The 21,978-nt window shown below is 44.3% G+C and overlaps 1 protein-coding gene across 6 annotated transcripts in view; it reads right to left on the bottom strand.

The window, feature by feature from the left end:
- The window catches only part of DDAH1 (dimethylarginine dimethylaminohydrolase 1), a 125,060-nt gene that overhangs the window by 48,168 nt on the left and 54,914 nt on the right, over window positions 1-21,978 (bottom strand). For 2 of the 6 annotated variants that reach the window (XM_081866148.1, XM_081866147.1), the window contains exon 3: window positions 20,446-20,637. The exons of 1 other annotated variant lie outside the window; for it this stretch is intronic. Coding sequence is in view for 1 of the 5 variants with exons in the window: in XM_081866151.1 (XP_081722277.1) it covers window positions 9,241-9,561 (321 nt within the window). In the remaining 4 variants the exon portion in view is untranslated. Of the gene's footprint in view, window positions 1-9,240; window positions 9,721-20,445; window positions 20,638-21,978 lie in introns of those variants that run through there. 3 more of the 6 variants (XR_014157415.1, XM_081866149.1, XM_081866151.1) reach the window with 3 other exon arrangements.

Consider the following 21,978-nt stretch of genomic DNA (forward strand, 5'->3'; position numbering starts at 1 on the left):
CTTTTATTTAAAATGCATCTCTGGGTTATTTGTGGGGCATAGGAATTGGTTCATTTTTTTCCAAAATATAGTCTGGCCCACCACAAAGTCTGAGGGACAGTGGACTAGCTCCCCTGCTGAAAAAGTCTGCTGACTCTGATGTTAATAATTAGTTAGCCAGAGCCAACAGCCACATAGCACAAAGGCATTGTTCTAGCATTCGGTTGCTAGAGAGGAAGGCTTTTAAGCCTGAGGAGTGGCGGAGCTTCATGCTCTGGCACCCGGGGGGGGGGGCGGAGAGCAGGTGGGGGCGGGGCTGGCACGCATCCTGGGGACGGGGTGGGCTGCCCGCAGGGGTGTGCCACGTTGCCTGCGGGGGCAGGGCGCTCCCCCCACACTCCTCTTCATCTGCCAGTGAGCCTGAGCCTCTCCAGCCCCACACAGAACATAGCTGTAAGGCCATCAATGTTACTTCAGGAATTGGTCTACTTGTCAGGGTTAGCTTATGTACAGGTATCCTTTTCTCCATGCAGAGGACTTCTGCATCTTGTAGGTTGAGGGGAGAGTGAGACTCTGTTACACTCCTGATTATATCATAGGGAGTGTGACAGGGTCTGAAATGGATTTGGAATGAACTGAGCTATTTTCCAAGGTTACCTCTGCCCTGCAGGTTTTTCTAGGCTGGTATGTTCCATTACTGCTTTTTAAATGGTTTTAGAAGCCTGCCTCCTAGCTGAGACAGGGAAAAGAGCAAGAGCAAATGCAACAGAGGGGGAAATGGAGACACACACATTCCTCCAAGTGTACATACTTGGTATACTTAAGCTTAGACATAAATACTGCAAAGTGATAATAGAAAATTTCAGCCTGAGTTTGCATCTCTTGGGTTTGATCTACTGTAAAGTGCTAATTCCCCATGGAACTACTGATGGACCACAGCCAATTGTGTAGCAGAGAGTCTATTTTAAATGATCTGTCGGTGACTGGAGCTACTGCTGCTACTAATGTGCAATGTAAAGAAGTTAATTATTCTAATTAATGATAGGGAAGTTAGCATATGGCCTACATTTTCATTAGTTTTTTTTTCTTATTAACAACCTTATTCTTATTCATCTCTTGGCACAGAGCTTTCAGGACATATGATAAACTTCACAAACTGCATCACACATATCACAGTTCTGAGTAGTACTACTTAATCCATTTAAAGCTGTCCTCAGAATGGATGCTTCCTAGTACAACATCAAAGGAAAGGCTGCAGAGCCTGAATGAGGTGCTTGGGTGCACTTCTTCTTCTCTTTTCCTTCATGGGACCCTACTAGCACTCAAAAAAACCCTAAATGTTGAAGGCACACGCAATTTAAGCTTGCAGCTCACCTAAGAATCTTCATCTTCAGTAAAGGCTAACAGAACAGAAACAGAGCACCCTGGTCCCACCAGGTGAGTTCAAATCTGGAACCAGTTTATCTGGACCTGCAGCCTCAAAAGGATTGAAGTTAGGCGGGACCTGATGAGATCTGCCTTTCAAATTGCATAAACGATCATGTAAAACTTATAATCTGCATTATATTGAACTGTTTTCTTTAGAACATGTTCTAATACAAATTATGTTAACACCATCCACTTGAAGTCAACTCTACTGTTTTTCCCCTCTTTGCACCCCTCTTCTTCACAAAACCAGGTAAGAATTCCAACACATTATGGGGGAAAGGAGGGGAAAAAACCATGTTTTTAGCAGTCACCCAATGTTTCAAATAACATATCCAGTTATACAATACAAATAATGTGTGTATATAGCAGGATAATGAAATTGTCATCTACCAATTCGGGTCTCTCACCCAGAATCGCTTAATACATTGTTTGTGTCACACTTAAATAAGGTTTGCTATATTTCAAAAAGTAAAAACCAGGACACCCCAAAAGTTGTTGAGCATTTTTAAGGAGCTTTTCTTTAGACAAACCCCCTCTCTCTTTCTTTTTACAAAAATGCCGCCCCCCCACACGATTTTTCGATTGACTTTCCTAAGATTCAGGACAAAACACCACCTTTTGGAAATCCCGCCCCCCGCCTCAAACGTCAAGTCCGCCTTTGAAATCCCAGTGTTGTAACCACAGGCAGACTAACTTGAGAGTAAGCACCACTGAACTCAATAGGCCTTGCTTCTGAGTAGGATCAGGCTGTAAAAGTGGTAACAGCATGGGGGCTGGGCTTCAACCCTTTGGAGTGCTTAGCTTTTCCATAGGTTATTGGACATTTTGGAATTGGGCTGCTGTTTAAATTAACAGAGAACCAAAGGTGTAACAGTGCATATATGATGGAAATAGCATATCCTGTTTCCTTTTTTAGTGAGACTCCTTGATATTGAACTGATATTGCATCTGTATATACGGTACATATACAGAGCTGCCAACCAATCACAGAATTTTAAGCTGATAAATCATCTTCCTTGAAACAGATTAAATCAACCGATTTCATTTAAAATAAAATCTGCAGATTTCAGAACTCAAAAACATAGACAAATTTTTACAGGAATTGCTGTAAAATTGCTGCCTTTGATCAACATGACAACCTAAACCACAGGACTCATCAGGGTTTGGCTCCAGTCAAAGAAGGACTATCTGTTGTCTAACCCAAGAACCATCAATTAATTCACTTACTTTAAATATTTATACCTGCCTTTCGACCAAATAATCTCCAAGTGGCTTAAACAATGCCAAAACTCCTCTGTGGACTGGACTCTTTTTCTTTTACATCACCCCTCACCATCACTATAGTTGTTGCTCTCTCCAGTTGCAACGGTTGAAAACAAGACCTTCAGTCTCAGTACTATAGCAGAATTGTCATGAATTGTGGGTAAAAAAACCCCTTGGTGTAAATTCAGACAAACAGATTTCCCTTTCTCCAATGGACACAGACTATTTATATTGTCCAGACAACCTGCTTCCACTAGAATTGTTCAGCTTGGTGATTGCAACCTGTGTCCCACTGTGGGCAAAATGTTTGTTTGAGAATGCCCTAAGGAAAGCAGGTGGGTGCTTCTGTCGCAAGCACAAACTGAATTTCAGCACACCCTCCATTCAACCTTCTTTGCAGAGCAAGTTTCTATTGTCAACTGTTTCACAGAGGAGAAAGTAAGTAGAATGGAGACAGCAACATTCCCAAATAACTCTGACCCAAGAAAATGCTTAAAAGGGATTTTGAAGCCTTTGATTTCTAGGTCCAAGTCCATCACTTGGTCCGATGAATACGCTTTAGCACTTAGCCAGCAGTTTACTTTCCATTAATTTATTACCTAAAAGTTAGCCTTTAAAAGAAAGCAGCAACTTCACTAACTGAACTTGTTCACTAACATTGAACTTTATGCATGTTACTATTTGCGTGTTGCTTTTCAATGTGTTACCAACATCTCCCTTCTCCACTGGACACCCATAAGCAGTGGGAAGTTTCAGGAGATATATGAGGGAACTGAGAGAGATCTATCGCCAAGCAGGTTTGGCAAAAGCCAAATGCCAGATAAGATTTAAAGTTTTAAATCAGTCGTTTCCGAACATAAGGCTCCCACTGCAACAATAAATCTCTTGCAACTGTTTATTAAATACCAGTCTGATAATAATAATAATAAAAAGTCTCATTTCCCCACTGTGCAGGAACTTGGTGGGATGCAGAACGGATTGAAATACCCTTGAATATCCTAGTTGCGCTAATCTAATCAAACATAAATCTAATACTCTTAATTTACATTTTAAACATGAAAAATAATGAATCTCTTACTACAATATATGCATGTTCTGCTATCTTACAAAGAAACTAGGTTAATACATCACGGCAATTTAATTACAGGAAGGTTATTCTTAATGCTCTGGAAAACTCATTGCTCCTCCCTCCTTTTCACTCACTTCCCTCTAGTTTGTGGCAACAATAGGCGAGAAGAGGGAGCCACAATTTTTTTTGTTGCTTCTCTTTGCTGCTCAGTTATAAGCACCACTGTCCAACTTATTCCCTAGTGTTGCTTGAGTTGCTGTTGTTGTTACATTTATATCCTAGCTTTTCTCCAAAGAGCTCAAGGTGGCACATACACAATTCTCCCAGCTTCCATTTTTCTCCTCACTACAACTCTGAGGTAGGTTAGGCTAAGAGAGAGAGAGAGAGAGAGAGACTGACTGATTGGCTAACGTCACCCAGTGAGCTTCACGGCTGAGTGGGGATTTGAACCCTGGTCTCCCAGGTCCTAGTCCAGCACTCTAACTACTACACCACACCGGTGAGTAGACGAGGGAGGTCAGTAACAGATACAGGAAATCTGCACCCTTTAACAGACCTTACATGCTCCAGAGAACTATATCCAAACCTACGATGGAATCCAGTGCTTCCTGAAAATTCTCAGATCTGAGGAAAACTTTCTGACCTGTTATTGGATGCAGATTCTTTACCCCCACACCTAAAAATGTTTACATTTAGTATGTTGATGAGTGAACATAGTAAAGGTAAAGGGACCCCTGACCATTAGGTCCAGTTGTGACTGACTCTGGGGTTGCGGCGCTCATCTCGCTTTATTGGCTGAGGAAGCCGGTGTAAAGCTTCCGGGTCATGTGGCCAGCATGACTAAGCAGCTTCTGGCAAACCAGAGCAGCGCACGGAAACGCCGTTTACCTTCCTGCTGGAGCGGTACCTATTTATCTACTTGCACTTTGACGTGCTTTCGAACTGCTAGGTTGGCAGGAGCAGGGACCGAGCAACGGGAGCTCACCCCATCGTGGGGATTCAAACTGCTGACTTTCTGATCGGCAAGTCCTAGCCTCTGTGGTTTAACCCACAGCACCACCCACATCCGATGAGTGAACATATCCCACCTTAAATGGAGTTAATCTAACCCTCGCATTTCTGCATTTATTTATTTCTGGGGTACCTGCTGATCGGAAGAAGGAAAACCCAAGATCAGTGACTCATGCAGAGGTGTAGCAGGCAGCCCCTCATGGCAATGCGAGTTCTACCACTTTGTGCTTTAGTAGTGAATAAATGACCCAATATGATATGGCAAAATTACCTACTCCTAGTGGAGGCTGTTGGAATATAGGCAAGCACAGAACAGAAATGCAGCGGACAGCATTGTATGTGTTGGGGGCTGTTGTTGTTGTGGTGGTGTATTTTGGGTTCAGAGGAGCATTTAATTATATAATTAATGTATTTCTCACTGCAACTACTTCATTTTATTTATTTATTCCAAGCAGTCTCCTGAAACATATAGCTATGCACCAGGACACAGTTTGGAAATTACTGATATAACCACATCCTACTAAAATCACAGACACATTCATGCAAATATGTGCTGAAGATTTCCATAGTACCTAAGCGCATTTAACTTCATACACACAATACATTTATTTCCCAATATACAGTAATCAGTACTCCATGGTAGATTTTTGTTGTATTTAGCAGCCTGGTTCCACCCCCCCCCCTTTAGCTGCTAATCCATTTCAGCCATTTCCCAAATCAGACTCTGCTGACTGCTTTTATTTCATTTTCTGGCTCACTGATCTTATCCCTGCCTGTCTGAATGGATTGCAGAGGTGGTTCTTGACATGACTGTCTTCCGTCCTGGAAACCAATTACAACTCATGGGCTACATGAGAAAATTTAACAGGGCAGAATATAATGTACTTGGATTTCATATTAATAAAACATTGCTGAAAACAAAAGCAAACTTTAGGTCGCGTATTATCATCATCATCATTTAAAACTTAGAACTCAGGTTCTGCCCAAACTGTCTACTCCAGTGGCTCTGAAACTGAGGTCTAAAAATCACACATCTCCACAAGATTATGGAAGAAGAAATGGAAATATGTATTTGTATATACAAACAAATCAACAAAGCTTATATAGAGGGGGGCGCAGTTTGTAAATATATATATCTCAATAGTTTGAGCATTCTTCCTATATAAAGTGCAAATATACATTTGAAGATTACACATTGGAAGAACACTGACTTTTTCTTTGTTTGTGGCTAAGGTAGAGGAAAGAGACTGGGAGAGAAAAAAAATATTGCCAGCCCCCACACTTGGGCTCCCAATAGTCTCTCATCTGTCTGCAAAGTTCTACAGCTGCAGCAGAACCAGCTGGAAGCGTGGTGGTGGCTGAGAGGGCTCTGGGCAGCCAAGCACCATCTGCCCATAGATCTAAAAAAGCAAGATTGCTGCAGTGCAGTGAACGGCACAGCAGGAAAACACCAAAGAGGTCCGTCCCTTTTGGGTTTCCACTTCAGAGTCCTCACACCTGCTTATTTATTCAGTGTTCCTGAGGCATTGTTAAAAGAGATTTGTCTTTGTTTTTGTCTGGCTGATAGGGATGCTCTCTGTGAAGTGGTGAGCATCAAGAGTGTTGGTGGCTGCATCTGCCTCCCTACTGGGTGAGCAACTGCCTGTGGGAAGGGATTGGGCTCTCTAGGTTAAGAAGGTGGCAAAGAGTGTTTGTATTGCTCCAGGTGAGAGATGGGGTTGAAATGAATAAGTTATTAGTTTGCTTTTTTCTGCTGTTATTGAGCTGTTCTTATTGAGTGAACCTAATTCTTTGCACAGGACTCTTGGTGAGTTGAACGTTGGAGGGTTTTTTTTTAATTTACTGAAGTGTGAATTGAATGGATAGAATGATGTTGGGGTTGTCACATGGTTGATGAGTTATTGGATATGTGGAGGTTGTATGGTTAGATTAGCGTTGTGTAATTTCTGTACAGGTGAATAATTTTGGAGACTGTGGGATGGATTCAACTAACCTGGTACACTAGTGGATGTCAGTTGCAAGGTCTTCCTCAGTGGCAATGGGGCTTTCCTCCCCTCTACCACGCTGGAGGGTCAGGAAAACCCCCAGAAGAGTATGCAGGACGGAGAGGAAGGATCATTCTAACAGCAGCAGAAATGCCAAAACAACGAGAAGTGTGTGCTGCTGAAATCCTCCCAGTACAGTGGTACCTCGGGTTACAAACACTTCAGGTTACAGACTCTGCTAACCCAGAAGTAGTACCTCAGGTTAAGAACTTTACTTCAAGATGAGAACAGAAATCGCATGCCGGTGGCATGGCAGAAGGGAGGCCCCATTAGCTAAAGTGGTACCTTAGGTTAAGAACAGTTTCAGGTTAAGAACGGACCTCCAGAACAAATTAGGTTTTAGCCAGAGGTACCACTGTATTATTTTGTATTACCATTCAAATTTTCTAGACGATATATGCTGCAATTAAGTTTCATAAATAATTTACTTTTGTGATTATTTATTCATGCATATAGTTTTATTTGTTGTTGCTTAATTATGTTATTTAAAATGTGGGATTAATTATTATTATTATTAGTGGTAGCTGCAGGATGATTTAGATTTGAATGTGGACTATATACCGGGGCATTTTACACCAATACTTTTTTGTTGGGATATGTTGAAATAGCAAACTGTATGTAAAGTAGAAAGCAACTGAAACTATTGCTGAGCTGGTAGAGAGAAGGTTGGATTAGGTAGAGATATACCCTTGCTCAGCTTTCCTGAATGAACTGGCCTTCTGCCAGGTCACCGACTGTGCAGGTGAGTGGAAGAGTTGTCAGTGGGCAAAAGACCCCAAAACGGGACATTTCAAAGGTGTGGGGAGAGATGGGACTGAGCTGGCCCAGGATCCACTGGATTCCCAAGCCAGTCTCACCACCACTGGGCAATGCCATCAGGTCCACATCAGGCTTGGTCATCTTGCCCCTGACCTTCCGCTGCTGGTTGTGTGAGCTGTAGAGCTGCAGATGCAGCAATAGCTCTGCAAAGCCCTGGCAGCACAATGTGCATGTGCAAGTTTGGATTGTGCCCTAAATAAAAACAGATGGAACTTATGCATGGAATGTTGAACGTTTACACGTGGAATTCACCACTTTGTTCAGGATAAATTCAATTTCTATCAGAGTCTTTTCGCAACAGAAAGAAATGTCTGAGAGCTTGTGGTCTCTCACCTGAAAGAGAGCAGAGCATGGCAGCCCTGCACTCACCTGAGAGCAAGACCCACTGAACACGATGGGACTCTCTCCAAAGTAATCATGTGCTGACTTGTGCTGTAAGATGCCATTTAAATTACCAGTGGCATGAAACCTGTTGGGAAAACTGAACCAAGCTACAGATTTTTAGGAAGAAACACCAAAAGGAAATATATCCTGGCATGGAAGGCTAAGCAAGTGAATAGGGATACTTGGCTCCCCACAAAGATACCTATATATCAATGTGAAAAATGTCTTCTACGTTCTGCTGTTCTTCCAAAGGCACATGCACCTGTGCTTTAAATAACCTACTCGGAATACAAAGATATCTCTTCCAAGCAATATTCATGGCCAACTTTTCCACAATGCATGGAAGTGTCCCTTTTATTCCTTGCACCTGTGAAGTTTCCTGTGGTTGTTGTTTCTAATTATTCCTGGCTAACGTGATGAGCATCACTCTTGATCTGGCTTCATTAAAAAGAAACCTGCTGTGGTTTCATTTGGAGCCATTGCTACTTCCGAAAATAACCTGCCCATTTATAATAATAAAAAGCTGTCCCTTCTAAAATTGCGGGCAGGATAGAAGACACAAAGAAAGGAACGAGAATATCTTTTCAGTCCAGCCAATTATTTCTAAAGCAAGCACCCTGCCAGAAGGCACCCACAATTGAAAACTGAATCATGCTCCCCAAAGCTCCTTCCCAAAGCTCATTCAGATCTACTTTTTCTCCCCATCTGCAATATTGGGCTGGCTTGGTGAAAGACGGGCGAGGATGAGGCGGCTTCAGAGTTCACGAGGAACGAGAGAGGAGGCTGCCTTGGTGCTGAGCATCTTCTTCCTCCAGCATCTCTCCCTCCTCCCAGCACAGCCGGCCACGCCTTACAGTACCGCACTCCCCACACCCAGCGCGCGCGCGGAGGCGGCGGCGGCAGCAGCCTGCTGCGCCCAGGAGCCCCTCGCTCCTCGCAGGGCGCGCTTCCCACCACGACCTTCCCCTTCAGGTCCGGCTGAGAGGAAAGCGCAGCTCGGCCCGCCCATCCCAAGATGCTGCCGCCCCCCCCCCCCAAGGCGCTTCTTCTCCCACCCAACCCGCTTTCCCGCTCTCCACACTCCTTTGGCCCCGGTGGGAAGTTGCAGCGGTCCCCGCCCTAGAGGTGGCGGTGCGGGGGGGAGTCACCCTCACACATACGCGGAGAGAGAGAGAGAGAGGGGGGGGGCGCCCCCCCCTCCTCAGTCGCCCCCTCACGGCGCGCCCCGCCCCTCCCCCGTACCTCTTTCCTCCTGCTGGGCGCGCCCGGGCGCGTGAGGAGAGCCGTCTCCTCGCACACGACGGCCACGTCCTCGACGAAGACGCAGTCGGGCAGGCTCTCGTCGGCGGGCAGCTCGAGCACCTGCAGCCCCAGCTTGCTCTTCAGCACCCCGACGTAGAGCTGGTGCTCGCGCTCGGCGCGCGCCAAGTCCACCTCCTTGCCCTTCTCGCGCCTCAGCGCCTGCTGGCACAGGGACTCGGGCAGAGCCCGCACCAAGGCGTGCGTGCAGCGCCCGAAGGCGGAGGCGCCGCCGCCGCCGCCGCCGCTGCCCAGCCCTGCCATGTTGGGGAGAGCGAGAGAGAGGAAGAGGAGGAGGAGGAAGAAGAAGAGGGCAGCCGCGGCAAGAGCAGGAGGCACCACCACAGCCCGCCTTCTGGTCTGGCTGCGGCGCTGCCAAGCTTCGCCCACCTCTCCTCCGCTTTCCCTCCCACCACCAGCTGAAGCGCCCTCCCCGCCGCCTCAGAACAGGAGGAGGTGGGCTAGCGCGAGGAGCCGAAACCGCTTCGGATTGGCCACGCTTGCCTCATCGCAGTCCTGCATCCCGGGCACCGTCCATTGGCTGGGCGCTTTGGTCGGGGCATCCGATTGGCTCGAGGCGGCAGAAATTACCTGTGCGCTGATTTACAACCTTGGGGAAACCTTGGCCTTGGACATACCCGCCAACTGCCTCTGTCCAAGGGATTCGTTTTTACACCAGCAATGGCAATGTGAGCGCGGAATAAGCTTCTACCTGATAACCGGGTACAGAATGCAGAAAACGTTAGGTATGTTTTCCCCACCAAGTTTTCACATAGGTTCTCCAGCAGAAGACAGCTTAGGCTGGAACCAGACTTAGTAGTGTTCTCCCGGAGGGCTGCAGGTGAGTTGGGAAGAAGGCAGTGTCTTGTGATGCCTGCACACACCTCACTTTCCCTCTAGTAAGGAGAGTCTGGTGATTAGGTTGAGCTAAAATAAATGTGCTCTGCAAAGTGGGATGAAGTAACTTTCAAGACTTTCTAGGTGATCTTTCCTGTTTATAAAAATTCTATAGCAGTGGATGTCAGCTAACAAATACCCCATAATTCTAGCATCTGGCTCTCTAGTCCCTCAGTGTAAGAGAACTTTTATTTCACATAATGCAAAACAAAATACACCTATTTTCAACTGAGGGAAGATGAAAAATATATGTCCTACAGTATGGTTGGCTACAAGTTATGCATAACTGGACTTGTGACTGATGAGTCCCCTAGCTCATAAAGGTGTTTCAGTGTATGGCTTTTTAAGGGATGTTGGTGGTGGTATTGCCTAGCTAGAAAAGAGGTGGAAGAAAGTTGACAAGTGTGTTTCAATATATAAAATATTGCAGAAGAAGAAACCGTTTGCACTGTGACTAGAAGAAAATGATTTCAGTTGTGGGGGACAATTGGATCTCGCAACTTCCTTGCACATTGACCTCAACAATCTGCAGTATCGCCTCCTGGATAAAGTGTTAGGCTTTGTTATGTTAGCCACAATCCATATGTATCCTGCAGCTGTCTGATATGCTTTCCCTGAAAGCAGTTTCCATCCAATTAGAAAATGGAAGCCCCAATTAAGCTGAGGTGTGTACAGTTCAGTCAGGCATTGCACATGTGCAGGAGAGTCAGGTAAGGGACATGAGTACAGCAATGTAAGAATGCAACTTGAAACACAGCGGGGGGTCGGGGTGGGATGAGCTCATCGCATTTCAAGCTGCTAATGTGCACATAGTCTGAAATACGGCCTGGAGAGACCTGGATTGACCATTTACCTAAAGCCATGGACTCTGGACTCAGAGGATGGGTTTGACAAAGCCTGAACTTCATGTCCCCATGTGTAAACACATAATAATTATTTTGTTCCAAAGTGCCTGCATTAATTAGACACCGTAATAAGGAGTGACCTAATTCAGAGAGTTGGTGAGAGTAAGAACTGCAAGCGCTCTGCACAGCAAATAAGTTAAAACAAAGTGCATATTGTGACTTCCATTGGCTGTGAACAAGTAGATTTCATTCATTAATTCAACCATTCATTCATTCATTCATTCATTCAGCAATCTAGGAAATCTCTCCCTCACTGCAGATTTAAATTTGAAAACAAATGTTTAGAATTTTGTCAAAGAGCTGCCTGGGTACAAGGGTTTAAAGCTTGGATGTGAGATTTCAAGTTATACTTTACAGACTACTTTCTGACTTTGGATATCTAAGGAGATAGCCATGCTATCTGTGTAGCAAATAGTCTGACTTAAAAGCAAAGGTGAGGAGCACCAATTCTTATATCAAAAGGCCAGACAAGACATGTTGGAAACATGCATTTTCCAATCCTATGATTCCTCCATAACCATATTGTGGGGACTGAGGGGGGCACTTGCAGAGATGAACCAGTAGGTGAGAGGAGGTGTTCAACCCTCCCCCACTCTCTCAAATGCCCTTTCAGTATTCAGTTATTTCCCCCAAACTGAGCTTTTCAGAAATGGAAGTGGGGGGCGGATTGCTTGAAAGAGTAACTTGGCAGGTGAGTTTTCCATTCCAAGTGACCCCAAAGATAATGAACAGTTTCCTTTGGGCTGCAAAGGCAGCCTTGTTACTTAGAATCCCAGTTGTGGTTTAAATATATGTGAGATCCATGACTAAGATTTCCCAAGTTTCTTTCAAAACATTGGTATCAGGAAAGAAGACCCCCCAAACTAAAATCAGAACTAGGTAGAGGGATAGTTTAACTCTTTCCACTGTATAATTGTCATGCTTGAAAACCACACACCCACAGCACTGGTAACCTGCTGTTTGCCCTACATGAACTTTGCATAAATTATGGTGTAACCTCAAACAATCACTTCTTTCTCCCAAAATTAGTGGGACAAGATATTCCCACCACCATTTAAACCCAGATAGGCAGCATAGATGAAATAGTAATTGCCTATGTGAGCAGTCTTAAATATCCCCACATTTATGCTCATGAGGGCAGACAGAATGTGTGGACCAAGTAATCCTGGACCATCACAACAGAAGCTGGAAGAAACACAAGCACAACCATGGGCATGGCCATTACCTACAAACAAATGTGGACAGTTAACATTGCTGTCTGAACCAGCTCACAGATATTACAGATTGAAGCTGGAAGATCCTTCAGGAAGAACTGAAGCTATCACCGCAACTAGAAACTGTCTGTCATTCTGTGCCACAGCCATTTCTAGGCGCACTTCCAGGCAGAGATAATTTGCAAGTGTCACATTACAGAATCAGCTTTACTATCACCTTCAGATGATATAGTGGATGTGCATTCCAATTGTTTCCAGTTCAAATGAACTTGCAGGATCAAAGCTACCACCCTAGCACCAGCCTTCCTCTGAGGCACACCCTGTTCACCTTCCTGTTCTAACAATTCAGGTGATAAAAAGTTGTCACATGAAAAGATCCTTAGAAGATGCATGGGATATGTCTGTGTCACCCAATGCGGTTAAATTAACCTGGCATTTTGTCTGCCGCTGTTTTCTACATTCAGATGAATAGCAGTGTCAGCAAAACTGACAGCTAGGCAGAGAAGAAGGGGAGGGGGGACCGGCTGCCAATGGTGATTGTTTAGAAACCAGTTTTGACAGCAAATCCTGTGTATCCTATGTAACTAGAGAGAACAGGCAATGTTAAGAGGCACTGTGAATGCACAGAGTCTAGCACGATAAGATATACTTATATTCCAAATGTGGCTTGGCATGGCGTTGTCATCTAGGGCTTTGTATGTATTTCCACAAATCTCTTCAAAGGCGCAATAACTCTTGGAAGTTTTGTTTTCAGTCCCTTTTCTAAATATTCCCAAGGCTGAATTCGACATTTTTACCGCAACAGGAAACTGACTTGACACTGTCAGTAAGCGTTCTGCTATGACTGACTCTTTTTAAACAGACCTCACCTGACACATGAGGGGAAAGTAATATTTATTCCTCTTGAACGGTCCACCTTGGAAAATGTTGATTTATTTCCTGAAAATTGCTAATGACTAAATCCCAACTAAACGTGTTGCACAGCGAATCCCAACAAAACGTGTTGCACAGCGAAGAGTCAACCTTTTCTGCAGGCGAAGTAGAAAGGAAAAATCTAGTGGACGGCAAGATGTCAGCCAACTCTGAAACACTGCTTTGTTTGTGCTTGCTTGCCATGGCAAATATGGATTTGCCTGTTCTGGTCACTAGGTAAGACATGGAGTCAGAACCAAGTTACTCTTTATTTACTTAAAAATATGTATATCCTATAGCAGCACAAGGTGGCTTACAACCGCAGTTAAAATCATAGCAACCATCAGTATTAAAAACAAATTTTCAAACAAGAAAAAAGTCCAAATGACTGACAAATTCAGCTCACAAATTCATTTATCAGGGATGCACTTTAATAAGCATCCAAGAAGACATTCCATAGCCCCATTGCCATCACCAAAAACCCTTGCTCCTTGTCAAGGTCAGCTTACCTTAAACAAGGGTGTAAATAATTTCCCCCCAAATTTGTAACCACCCTTCCTTTACCCTTGATTCATCCCCAGCCTTCGTAAGCTTTTAAAATGGGACTGATAAGGAATGAACACCTTCTGTGCCACCGGATTTTGGTGGAAGAAGAAGAAGAGGAGTTTGGATTTGATATCCCACTTTATCACTACTCGAAGGAGTCTCAAAGCTGCTAACATTCTCCTTTCCCTTCCTCCCCCACAACAAACACTCTGTGAGGTGAGTGGGGCTGAGAGACTTCAGAGAAGTGTGACTAGTCCAAGGTCACCCAGCAGCTGCATGTGGGGGAGCGGAAACGCGAACCTGGTTCACCAGATTACGAGTCTACCGCTCTTAACCACTACACCATGTTGGAAGCAGACACAGACCTGGAGTGAGCAATGGGCTTGACCTTACTATTGGGACTGTGACAATGAATACAGTGGTACCTCTGGTTGCTAACGGGATCCGTTCCGGAGCCCCGTTCGCAACCAGAAAGAAACGCAACCCGCGTCTGCGCACACGCGGGTTGCAATTCGCTGCTTCTGCACATGTGCGTGACGGCATTTTGTGCATTTGCGTATGCGCGAGTGGCGAAACCTGGAAGTAACGGTTTCCGGTACTTTCGGGTCGCCGCAGGACGCAACCTGAAAAAACGTACAGTGGTACCTTGGGTTACATACGCTTCAGGTTACAGACTCCGCTAACCCAGAAATAGTACCTCGGGTTAAGAACTTTGCTTCAGGATGAGAACAGAAATCGTGCTCTGGCTGCACGGCGGCAGCGGGAGGCTCCATTAGCTAAAGTGGTAATTCAGGTTCAGAACAGTTTCAGGTTAAGAATGGACCTCCGGAACAAATTAAGTACTTAATCCGAGGTACCACTGTATCATGAAGCAAACGTAACAAGAGGTATGACTGTACTAAACCTAGACTGAGCCCTTAGCAGATGTGTTTCCTGAGAGAGAGATGAGTTCTTGAGAAGCCATTACATTTTGACACAAATTTGAAATAAATAAAATGTTACTTGAAAAATGTAAACCATCCCAGTATATCTTCAACTTATGCTTGCTGTTTTCACAGGCAAGTGTGTGGGTGAGCAAGGGAAAGGATCATTGGACAAATCAGTCAATTCATTACTAAGCTGATAAAAAAAACCCCAAACTACCTCCCTTCAGTAACACACGATTTTTGATTACATTTCATTTCAGTGGGCCAATCTGGGAGAATCTTGAGTAAAATTAGTTTGTTTAACTGATGATTTTTCAGATAACTAGAATGAATAACAGTATGGTTTTTATTCTCCCAAATATGTGGTGTTCTTCAGCATAGCCAGCAATACCATTCGGCAGAGAGACAAGTGTTTCAGGTGGCTGTTCCTCCTGAACTTTCAGCCATTCCCCTTGGGCCACATGGTTTCTCCTGAGCCTAATCCTAATCTGGTCCACTACCTCAGGTATGGTGGTGTGGGGATTATTGGGTTGCCTTTTTAAATTTTTATTATGTATTTAGTTTTTTTCATATTGTGATTTTATGTTGTGAACCGCCCTGAGATCTATGCGTATAGGGTGGTATACAAATTTAATAAAGAATAAAAAAAAAAAAAAATATCCCACCACCAGTGTTATAGTAAGATTCAGCTGCCAGTCCAGTCAGCTTCTGCATACAGCATGGGGAGGGAGACCATTTTGTCTTTCACCTCAAGCAGCAAAAGCCCTATACTCTTCAGCTGTGATATGAAATATATCACATATTAATATGTTAATGCTGCTGCTGAAACCCTTTTCCAGATCACTGTTACAGTACAGTGGCACCTCTGGTTAAGAACTTAATTCGTTCTGGAGGTCCGTTCTTAACCTGAAACTGTTCTTAACCTGAAGCACCACTTTAGCTAATGGGGCCTCCCGCTGCTGCCGCGCCGCCAGAGCACGATTTCTGTTCTCATCCTGAAGCAAAGTTCTTAACCCAAGGTACTATTTCTGGGTTAGTGGAGGCTGTAACCTGAAGAGTCTGCAACCTGAAGCGTATGTAACCCGAGGTACCACTGTATAATTAGGAAGCACAGTGGTTATTTTATGTTTTGGCTCCATATTCCTTCGCTCAATTTGCGGCAACCTTTTAAAGCACAAAAGGGTAATTATTCTTTTCCTGATTAACTAGAATTAAGCTTAGTTTCTAATAATTGGACTGATTAAGCTGCTAAAGTCTGCATCGCTATTTCAATGAAATTAATAGTACTTATTTCACTGTTAATATGTTTTGGACGGTGGCTGTTGGTTAAGTTAAATGAAAGTCAATTCTAAACGTGTTTATGAGTAATGCAATTATTTCCCCAGGATAAAGTCCCCTCCCCCCACCCCAGTTAGTTACTTCCTACAAAATTTTCCTACTAGGCTGCTTTACTCAAGACCTGTACTATATTTCAGTTCCTGCCCCTGATAAATCCTTACACTGGCTATCTTCACACAAACAAATCAAATAATGAAGCTGGGGCGTTGTGTGTTTTTGAGCCAGTTTCAAACCAAAAGGTGAGATGAGAAGAGGCAAGTGGATAGCAATGCAGGAAGAATTTGCATTGGGGGGGGGGGACCTGCAGGAAACTTTACTGTGCAAGAAGCTCTACTGGAATCCTTCTTTTCATCTGATCTCTGCCTGAAATCTCACTTGCAGCAGAAAAAGGGAGTTGGATTTGTGTGGGCTGCACCACACGGTAAGTCACATTTTTGAATGCTCCCTGCCAAATGACAACAAACAAACCAATAACCTAGCCTATCCAGGTGCACAGCTTTCAGCTCTGCTAACTGTTCGTTGTGCTGCTTTTCTGTTTTTCAGGTTTTAACATTTGAGATTTCAAAAATGGAACAACCCAATTTCTGTAGTCTGAAGCAGGACATCACATATCTTGGGGCCCTGATACCTCGGTTTCCATTCCATTCTGCTCCAGTGCAAACTACTGCTCTTGCAATGTTAAGCTGGCACCATACAACCTCCTCCTACACTCCTTTCACAGCCTCTAAAAGCCTTCGGGGAATGCATGTGCTGCACAAGGGCTTCCCCCCAGAGCTTGTACATAATTACCCATGGCTCCTGCTGCTACCCTGGTGCAAGGGGAGAGAGATCAGCTCTCAGCGCTAAAGCATGTGGATGAGGTTTTTCCCTCTGTGCCACTGCTGGGAGCACAGCATCAAAGCAAAAACAAAGAACCGAAACACTCAAGCAAATAAACAGAAGGCTCATCTGCCCCAGCTTACTGCTGCATGACAGGACAATTAATTCAGCTGTACGAGTGAACACATTTTCAGTTTTGTACAATGTGCAGTTTTACGCAGGAGAGACAATCAGCCATACTCAGTGGACTCTAGGTGTCTTCATTGCCTTTAAAATTGTACCCAGTACAGTCTGTTTAACCACAGGCTTAAATGTTAAGGATCTACAGAACTTCTGTTTCCCCTCTTCATCCAGGTAAGATTGTAATTATTTATAATTCCTGCAGCACTCTGGGCACTCAGATTGTTATAGAAACAAGAACAGGACCTTCATTCCTAATCACAACTGTATTAAGCAAGGTAAGTTTCAGTAAAGTCAACGAGACTTTCTTTTGTGCATGAGACTTCTCTAGAACAAATAGGGATGTCCTATTCATCAATAATCATAATTTTACTATTTATACCCCACCCATCTGACTGGGTTGCCTCAGTCGCTCTGGGTTGCTTCCAGCATATATAAAAACATAATAAAACATTAAACATTAAAAAAGCTTGCCTATTCAGGGCTGCCTTCAGATGGCTCAGGGGTCAGATAATTCCATACCCTCCATTTCTCAGATGAAAATAGGGACGTCCTAAGGGAAAGCGGGTCCATAGCTGTCAACTTACAGATTTGAAAATAAGGGACCTGCAGCCTCACCTGTTCCAGGCTTCCTGCCCTCCTGCAGTCTGGTCAAACTCATGCTGGTAGCTTCGAGAACACTGTCCAACCAACTTTGTAACCAGAGGTTCAACTGAATAGAATCTGAATCACATGCACCACAAGGCCTATGCAGCCTCAACTTAAGATGGCTCCCCAGCCTGGCTTTGCACTGCAAAGTTTGCAGCAGCACGTGCAACAAAATGGCGTCCAGCATTCAAAAACCCCCTCAGCTTGTATTAACTAGCCACACACAAGGCATGCAAGCTCCACCCCCTGTCATTCTTAGACTTCTTATTGGGTGAGCAACACAGCCAAGCAACACAGTTGGAGCCTCCCTCCTCCCTGGCCAGCAGGGAGAAAGGGAGAGGAGCTGCTTCCTTTGAAATTTAAGGGACATTTAAGGGACATCCATCAATAAGGGACAGCAGCAGGACATGGCGCTGGAATAAGGGACTGTCCCTTCGAATAAGGGACACTTGACAGCTATGAGCAGGTCATTCCGGGGTAAAATTAGAAACTGGGATGGCTTCTGTAAATTTGGACTTTCCCTAGAAAATAGGGACACTTGGAGAGTCTGTAGTACAATACCAGTGCAGGGGACAGGCCTGGTTCACAGGACTTGAGCAAGAAAACATTGCTTTGCTCCCTTTGCTCTATTGGAACCCTTGGCACCAGATCTTGTGTCCCACAGACAGTGCAGAGCAGAAGACAGAAAGGTTCTGACCAAGCCCCTGAGTGCTATGCTACAAACCAGATTCTATCAAGCACGGCTTGATGGAATACCAACAAGAGCACTGGATTTCCTGACTAAATTATTCAAACGATCCCTCTAGATTAGAAGCTGAAAGTCAAAACTGGCAGCAGCACCAAAAACTGATAGGTTTGGCAGAAATGTGCAAGATTATCTGTATTATTTTCTGCGAAGCAAACACCACTCTCTGTGGAGGCAGAAGCAAAAAATAAATTATGGTCTCTGTCAGCTGGTGTTAATGGCTTCCAGTAACACTACTACAGTGACTTTGGCCAAGGTGACGCCATTCTGAATAAGCCTAGAATCCATTGCGAATTAGTTAATTTGTCTAAAGCTCTCTGGAGACGAAAGCCACTAAAAGCGAGGAATTATTTAAATGTCATGGAGATTAAAGTAATGTGAGAAAGTAAATTTGCACATTCATTTTTTTTTTTTTTTTAAAAAAGCCTATCCAAATTTCAGGGAATCAGTCTTATGTTTTTACCAGTAACGTTTTCCAGAGCCATGTTCGTCTGGTGCAACAAAACAGGAGACTTGTGGCACCTTAAAGACTAACCAATTTATTGTGGCGTAAACAGGGCTGGATTAAACATTAAGCAAAATGAGCATGTGCTTAGGGCATCAAGGGAAGGGGGACACCACAGAAATTTTCCATTGCCAGTTTTTTAACATTAATGGTCACAAATTGCTCAGCTGAGCGTGCATTTTCTTAGTTGAAGTATATTTAAAATCCGAACAGGAGAACTATGCAACAGGGCACCACAGAGCAGCAGTGCCGGCAGCAAGAGGTATGGTAGGTAGCGGAGGCAGGGCAAGGTGTCCCTTCCCATTTCACCTCAAGCAGTGAAACAGGACACACCACCCCTCAATTATGATGGATACGAATAGTTGAGAGTGAATTTTCTATGAGGGAGAGTGCTAAGGATGTGTTTGGGAGGTGTTACTGAGTGGTGAGGTTAGTGGGGGTGCACCTTCTGCCTTAATTATTTTGTTTAACCAGTAATGATGTGGGGGTTTTTTTATTGCATTTCTTAGTCTGAGTCTTATTCACATTTTTTTAATGTACAGTATATGTTTCAGATAACAGATTGTTTTCTTGTTAATAATGCTGCTTTAAATGTGGGTCTTTGTTGTATTTTGTACTCTAGATTCATTTGTAATGCTTCACATTGATATATTTTAATGTTTCATTTCATGTTTCAATTTATGTTGTAAATCGCTTGGAGCTATAGGGGGGTGTGTGTGTGTGTGTGTGAGAGAGAGAGAGAGAGAGAGAGAGAGAAATGTACCATATTTTTCCATGTATAAGACTAGTTTTCCCCCCTAAAAAATAATGTCCAAAATTTGGGAGCGTCTTATACATAGGGGCAATCTCTCCCCATTTTCTTAAATCAGAGTCCCCCAAAATATGGGGCATCTTATACATGGGGGGGGGCGTCTTATAGACGGAAAAATACGGTAAGTTGCTATTGAAATGGTCTAGATCAGGGTTTCCCAAACTTGGGTCTCCAGCTGTTTTTGGACTATAATTCCCATCATCCTGACCGCTGGTCTTGCTAACTAGGGATGATGGGAGTTGTAGTCCAAAAACAGCTAAAGACCCAAGTTTGGGAAACCCTGATCTAAATAAATTATCACAATTAAAGAAACCAACCACCCCTGACTACTGGCCATGTTGGCTGGGGCTGATTGGAGTTAAGAGTCCAACAATAATTGCAGGGCCTCAGATTCCCCATCCTCCCCCTTCCTCTTTGTATACCAAACACTTTGAATCACTCTTCATGTAAATGAGACCAGACTCACGGCTGACAAGAAGAAAGGCTCGTCAGGGAGAAACTGTCTGGTATACTTACAAAATGTTACTAATTGCAACAAAAATAAGTAAGCGGGGGAGGGGGGGACTCACACGCAAAGAGTTATTCAAAGGAAACATGTGGGCATTCACATCCAGAGAGAACGACGCCATCTGTTCGACACCACCATCATTTTTTTAATGTTCTGTCTTAATAACACCTCTCAAAATAGGTATAGAAGATTACCTTTCACAATGTGCAGTATGTCTTCATCTATGTTGGTGAAGCACTGCAGATTTTAATCTACGACGTTCTATGAAAGTTCCACAGTCATTTCCAAGAGCGGGTTTCGGGCGGTTAATTCTGGCATTTGCAAGCAAATAGAAGCTTTGGGATAGGGTGCGATGCAAATCCTGTTTGGCATTCCATGACCTAAAACTTAAAGGAAAAGTGGAGGGAACTCAATTGTTTAGGCATTTCAATTAAAACAAACAATGGCATTAGTTATTTTTCGGCTCTCTTGGCAAGGAGCTACACGTGTTGTTTTATTTTTGCCCGATTTAATGTTTTAGTCACAGTAAGTACTATTACTGGCATTTTGCGCTGCTTAAAATATCTCAGCAATGTTTATCTGAGGATGGGCTGTTGCTAAGTTCACAATCCTATCTCCTGGCTAGCAGCAGAGGGGATTTACAGAGGGATGGAGCCACCACTTGCACCCGCAGCTCCTCTGATTCCACTGTCCAGGGTGGAAGGTGAGAAGGCGGGAGAGGTCTACAAGTTTGATGCGAAAGTTCCAGGCTGATACAGGAAACAAGCCTGAATTGGGCCCTTGCCACAGCTTGAAGGTACCTGGCTTAGGATACAACAGACCCTTGGCTAGCTCAATTGCACCCACTCCCTACTCTGAAAACAGCTAATAGAACCTTGACTCCTTCTGTTCTCTTTGAATGCATGAACACTTGGGACATCAGAATTTGATATACCAGTCTTTCTCCTCTGCATTCACCAGGAACTTCCAAGCAATAGAGTACAGGATTAAGGCAATCAGGATGGGGCTGTGCAGACAGGAGTTACTCAGAGCTCGCTAAGATGGCGGGCAAGAGCTGAATAGGACTGCAGAAAGGAAGCAGCTGATGCAGGTGAATCAGGCAATGAGTAGAAGCAAGAGTCATATAATTACAGAATTGTAGAGTTGTAAGGGATGAGGGTCATCTGGTCCAAACACGGGTGGTGCTGTGGGTTAAACCACAGGGCTTGCTGATCAGAAGGTCAGCGGTTCGAATCCCCACGATGGGGTGAGCTCCCATTGCTCAGTCCCTGCTCCTGCCCACCTAGTAGCACGTCAAAGTGCAAGTAGATAAATAGGTACCGCTCCCGCGGGAAGGTAAACAGCGTTTCCGTGTGCTGCTTTGGTTCACCAGAAGTGGCTTAGTCATGCTGGCCACATGACCTGGAAGCTGTACGCTGGCTCCCTCGGCCAATAAAGCGATACGAGCACCACAACCCCAGAGTCGTCCACGACTACACCTAATGGTCAGGGGTCCCTTTACCTTTGCCTAAGGGTCATCTGGTCCAAACTTTTGCCCAACATGGGTCTCAAACTCACAACCCTGAGATTAAAAGTCTCATGCTCTACCAACAGAGCTATTCCAGCTCATTTTCCAAAGTGATCTTAACCTGGTACCATGGAGGGGCAAGAGATCTGGGGCCAGTGCAGCTGGAGAAGGAAGTAGATGTCATTACCCAAAAACCCACTCAGTCACTGTGCAGCCTTAT

Source organism: Podarcis erhardii (assembly GCF_964252035.2).
Source record: "Podarcis erhardii genome assembly, chromosome: 6".
In the NCBI taxonomy this organism is placed as follows: domain Eukaryota; kingdom Metazoa; phylum Chordata; class Lepidosauria; order Squamata; family Lacertidae; genus Podarcis; species Podarcis erhardii.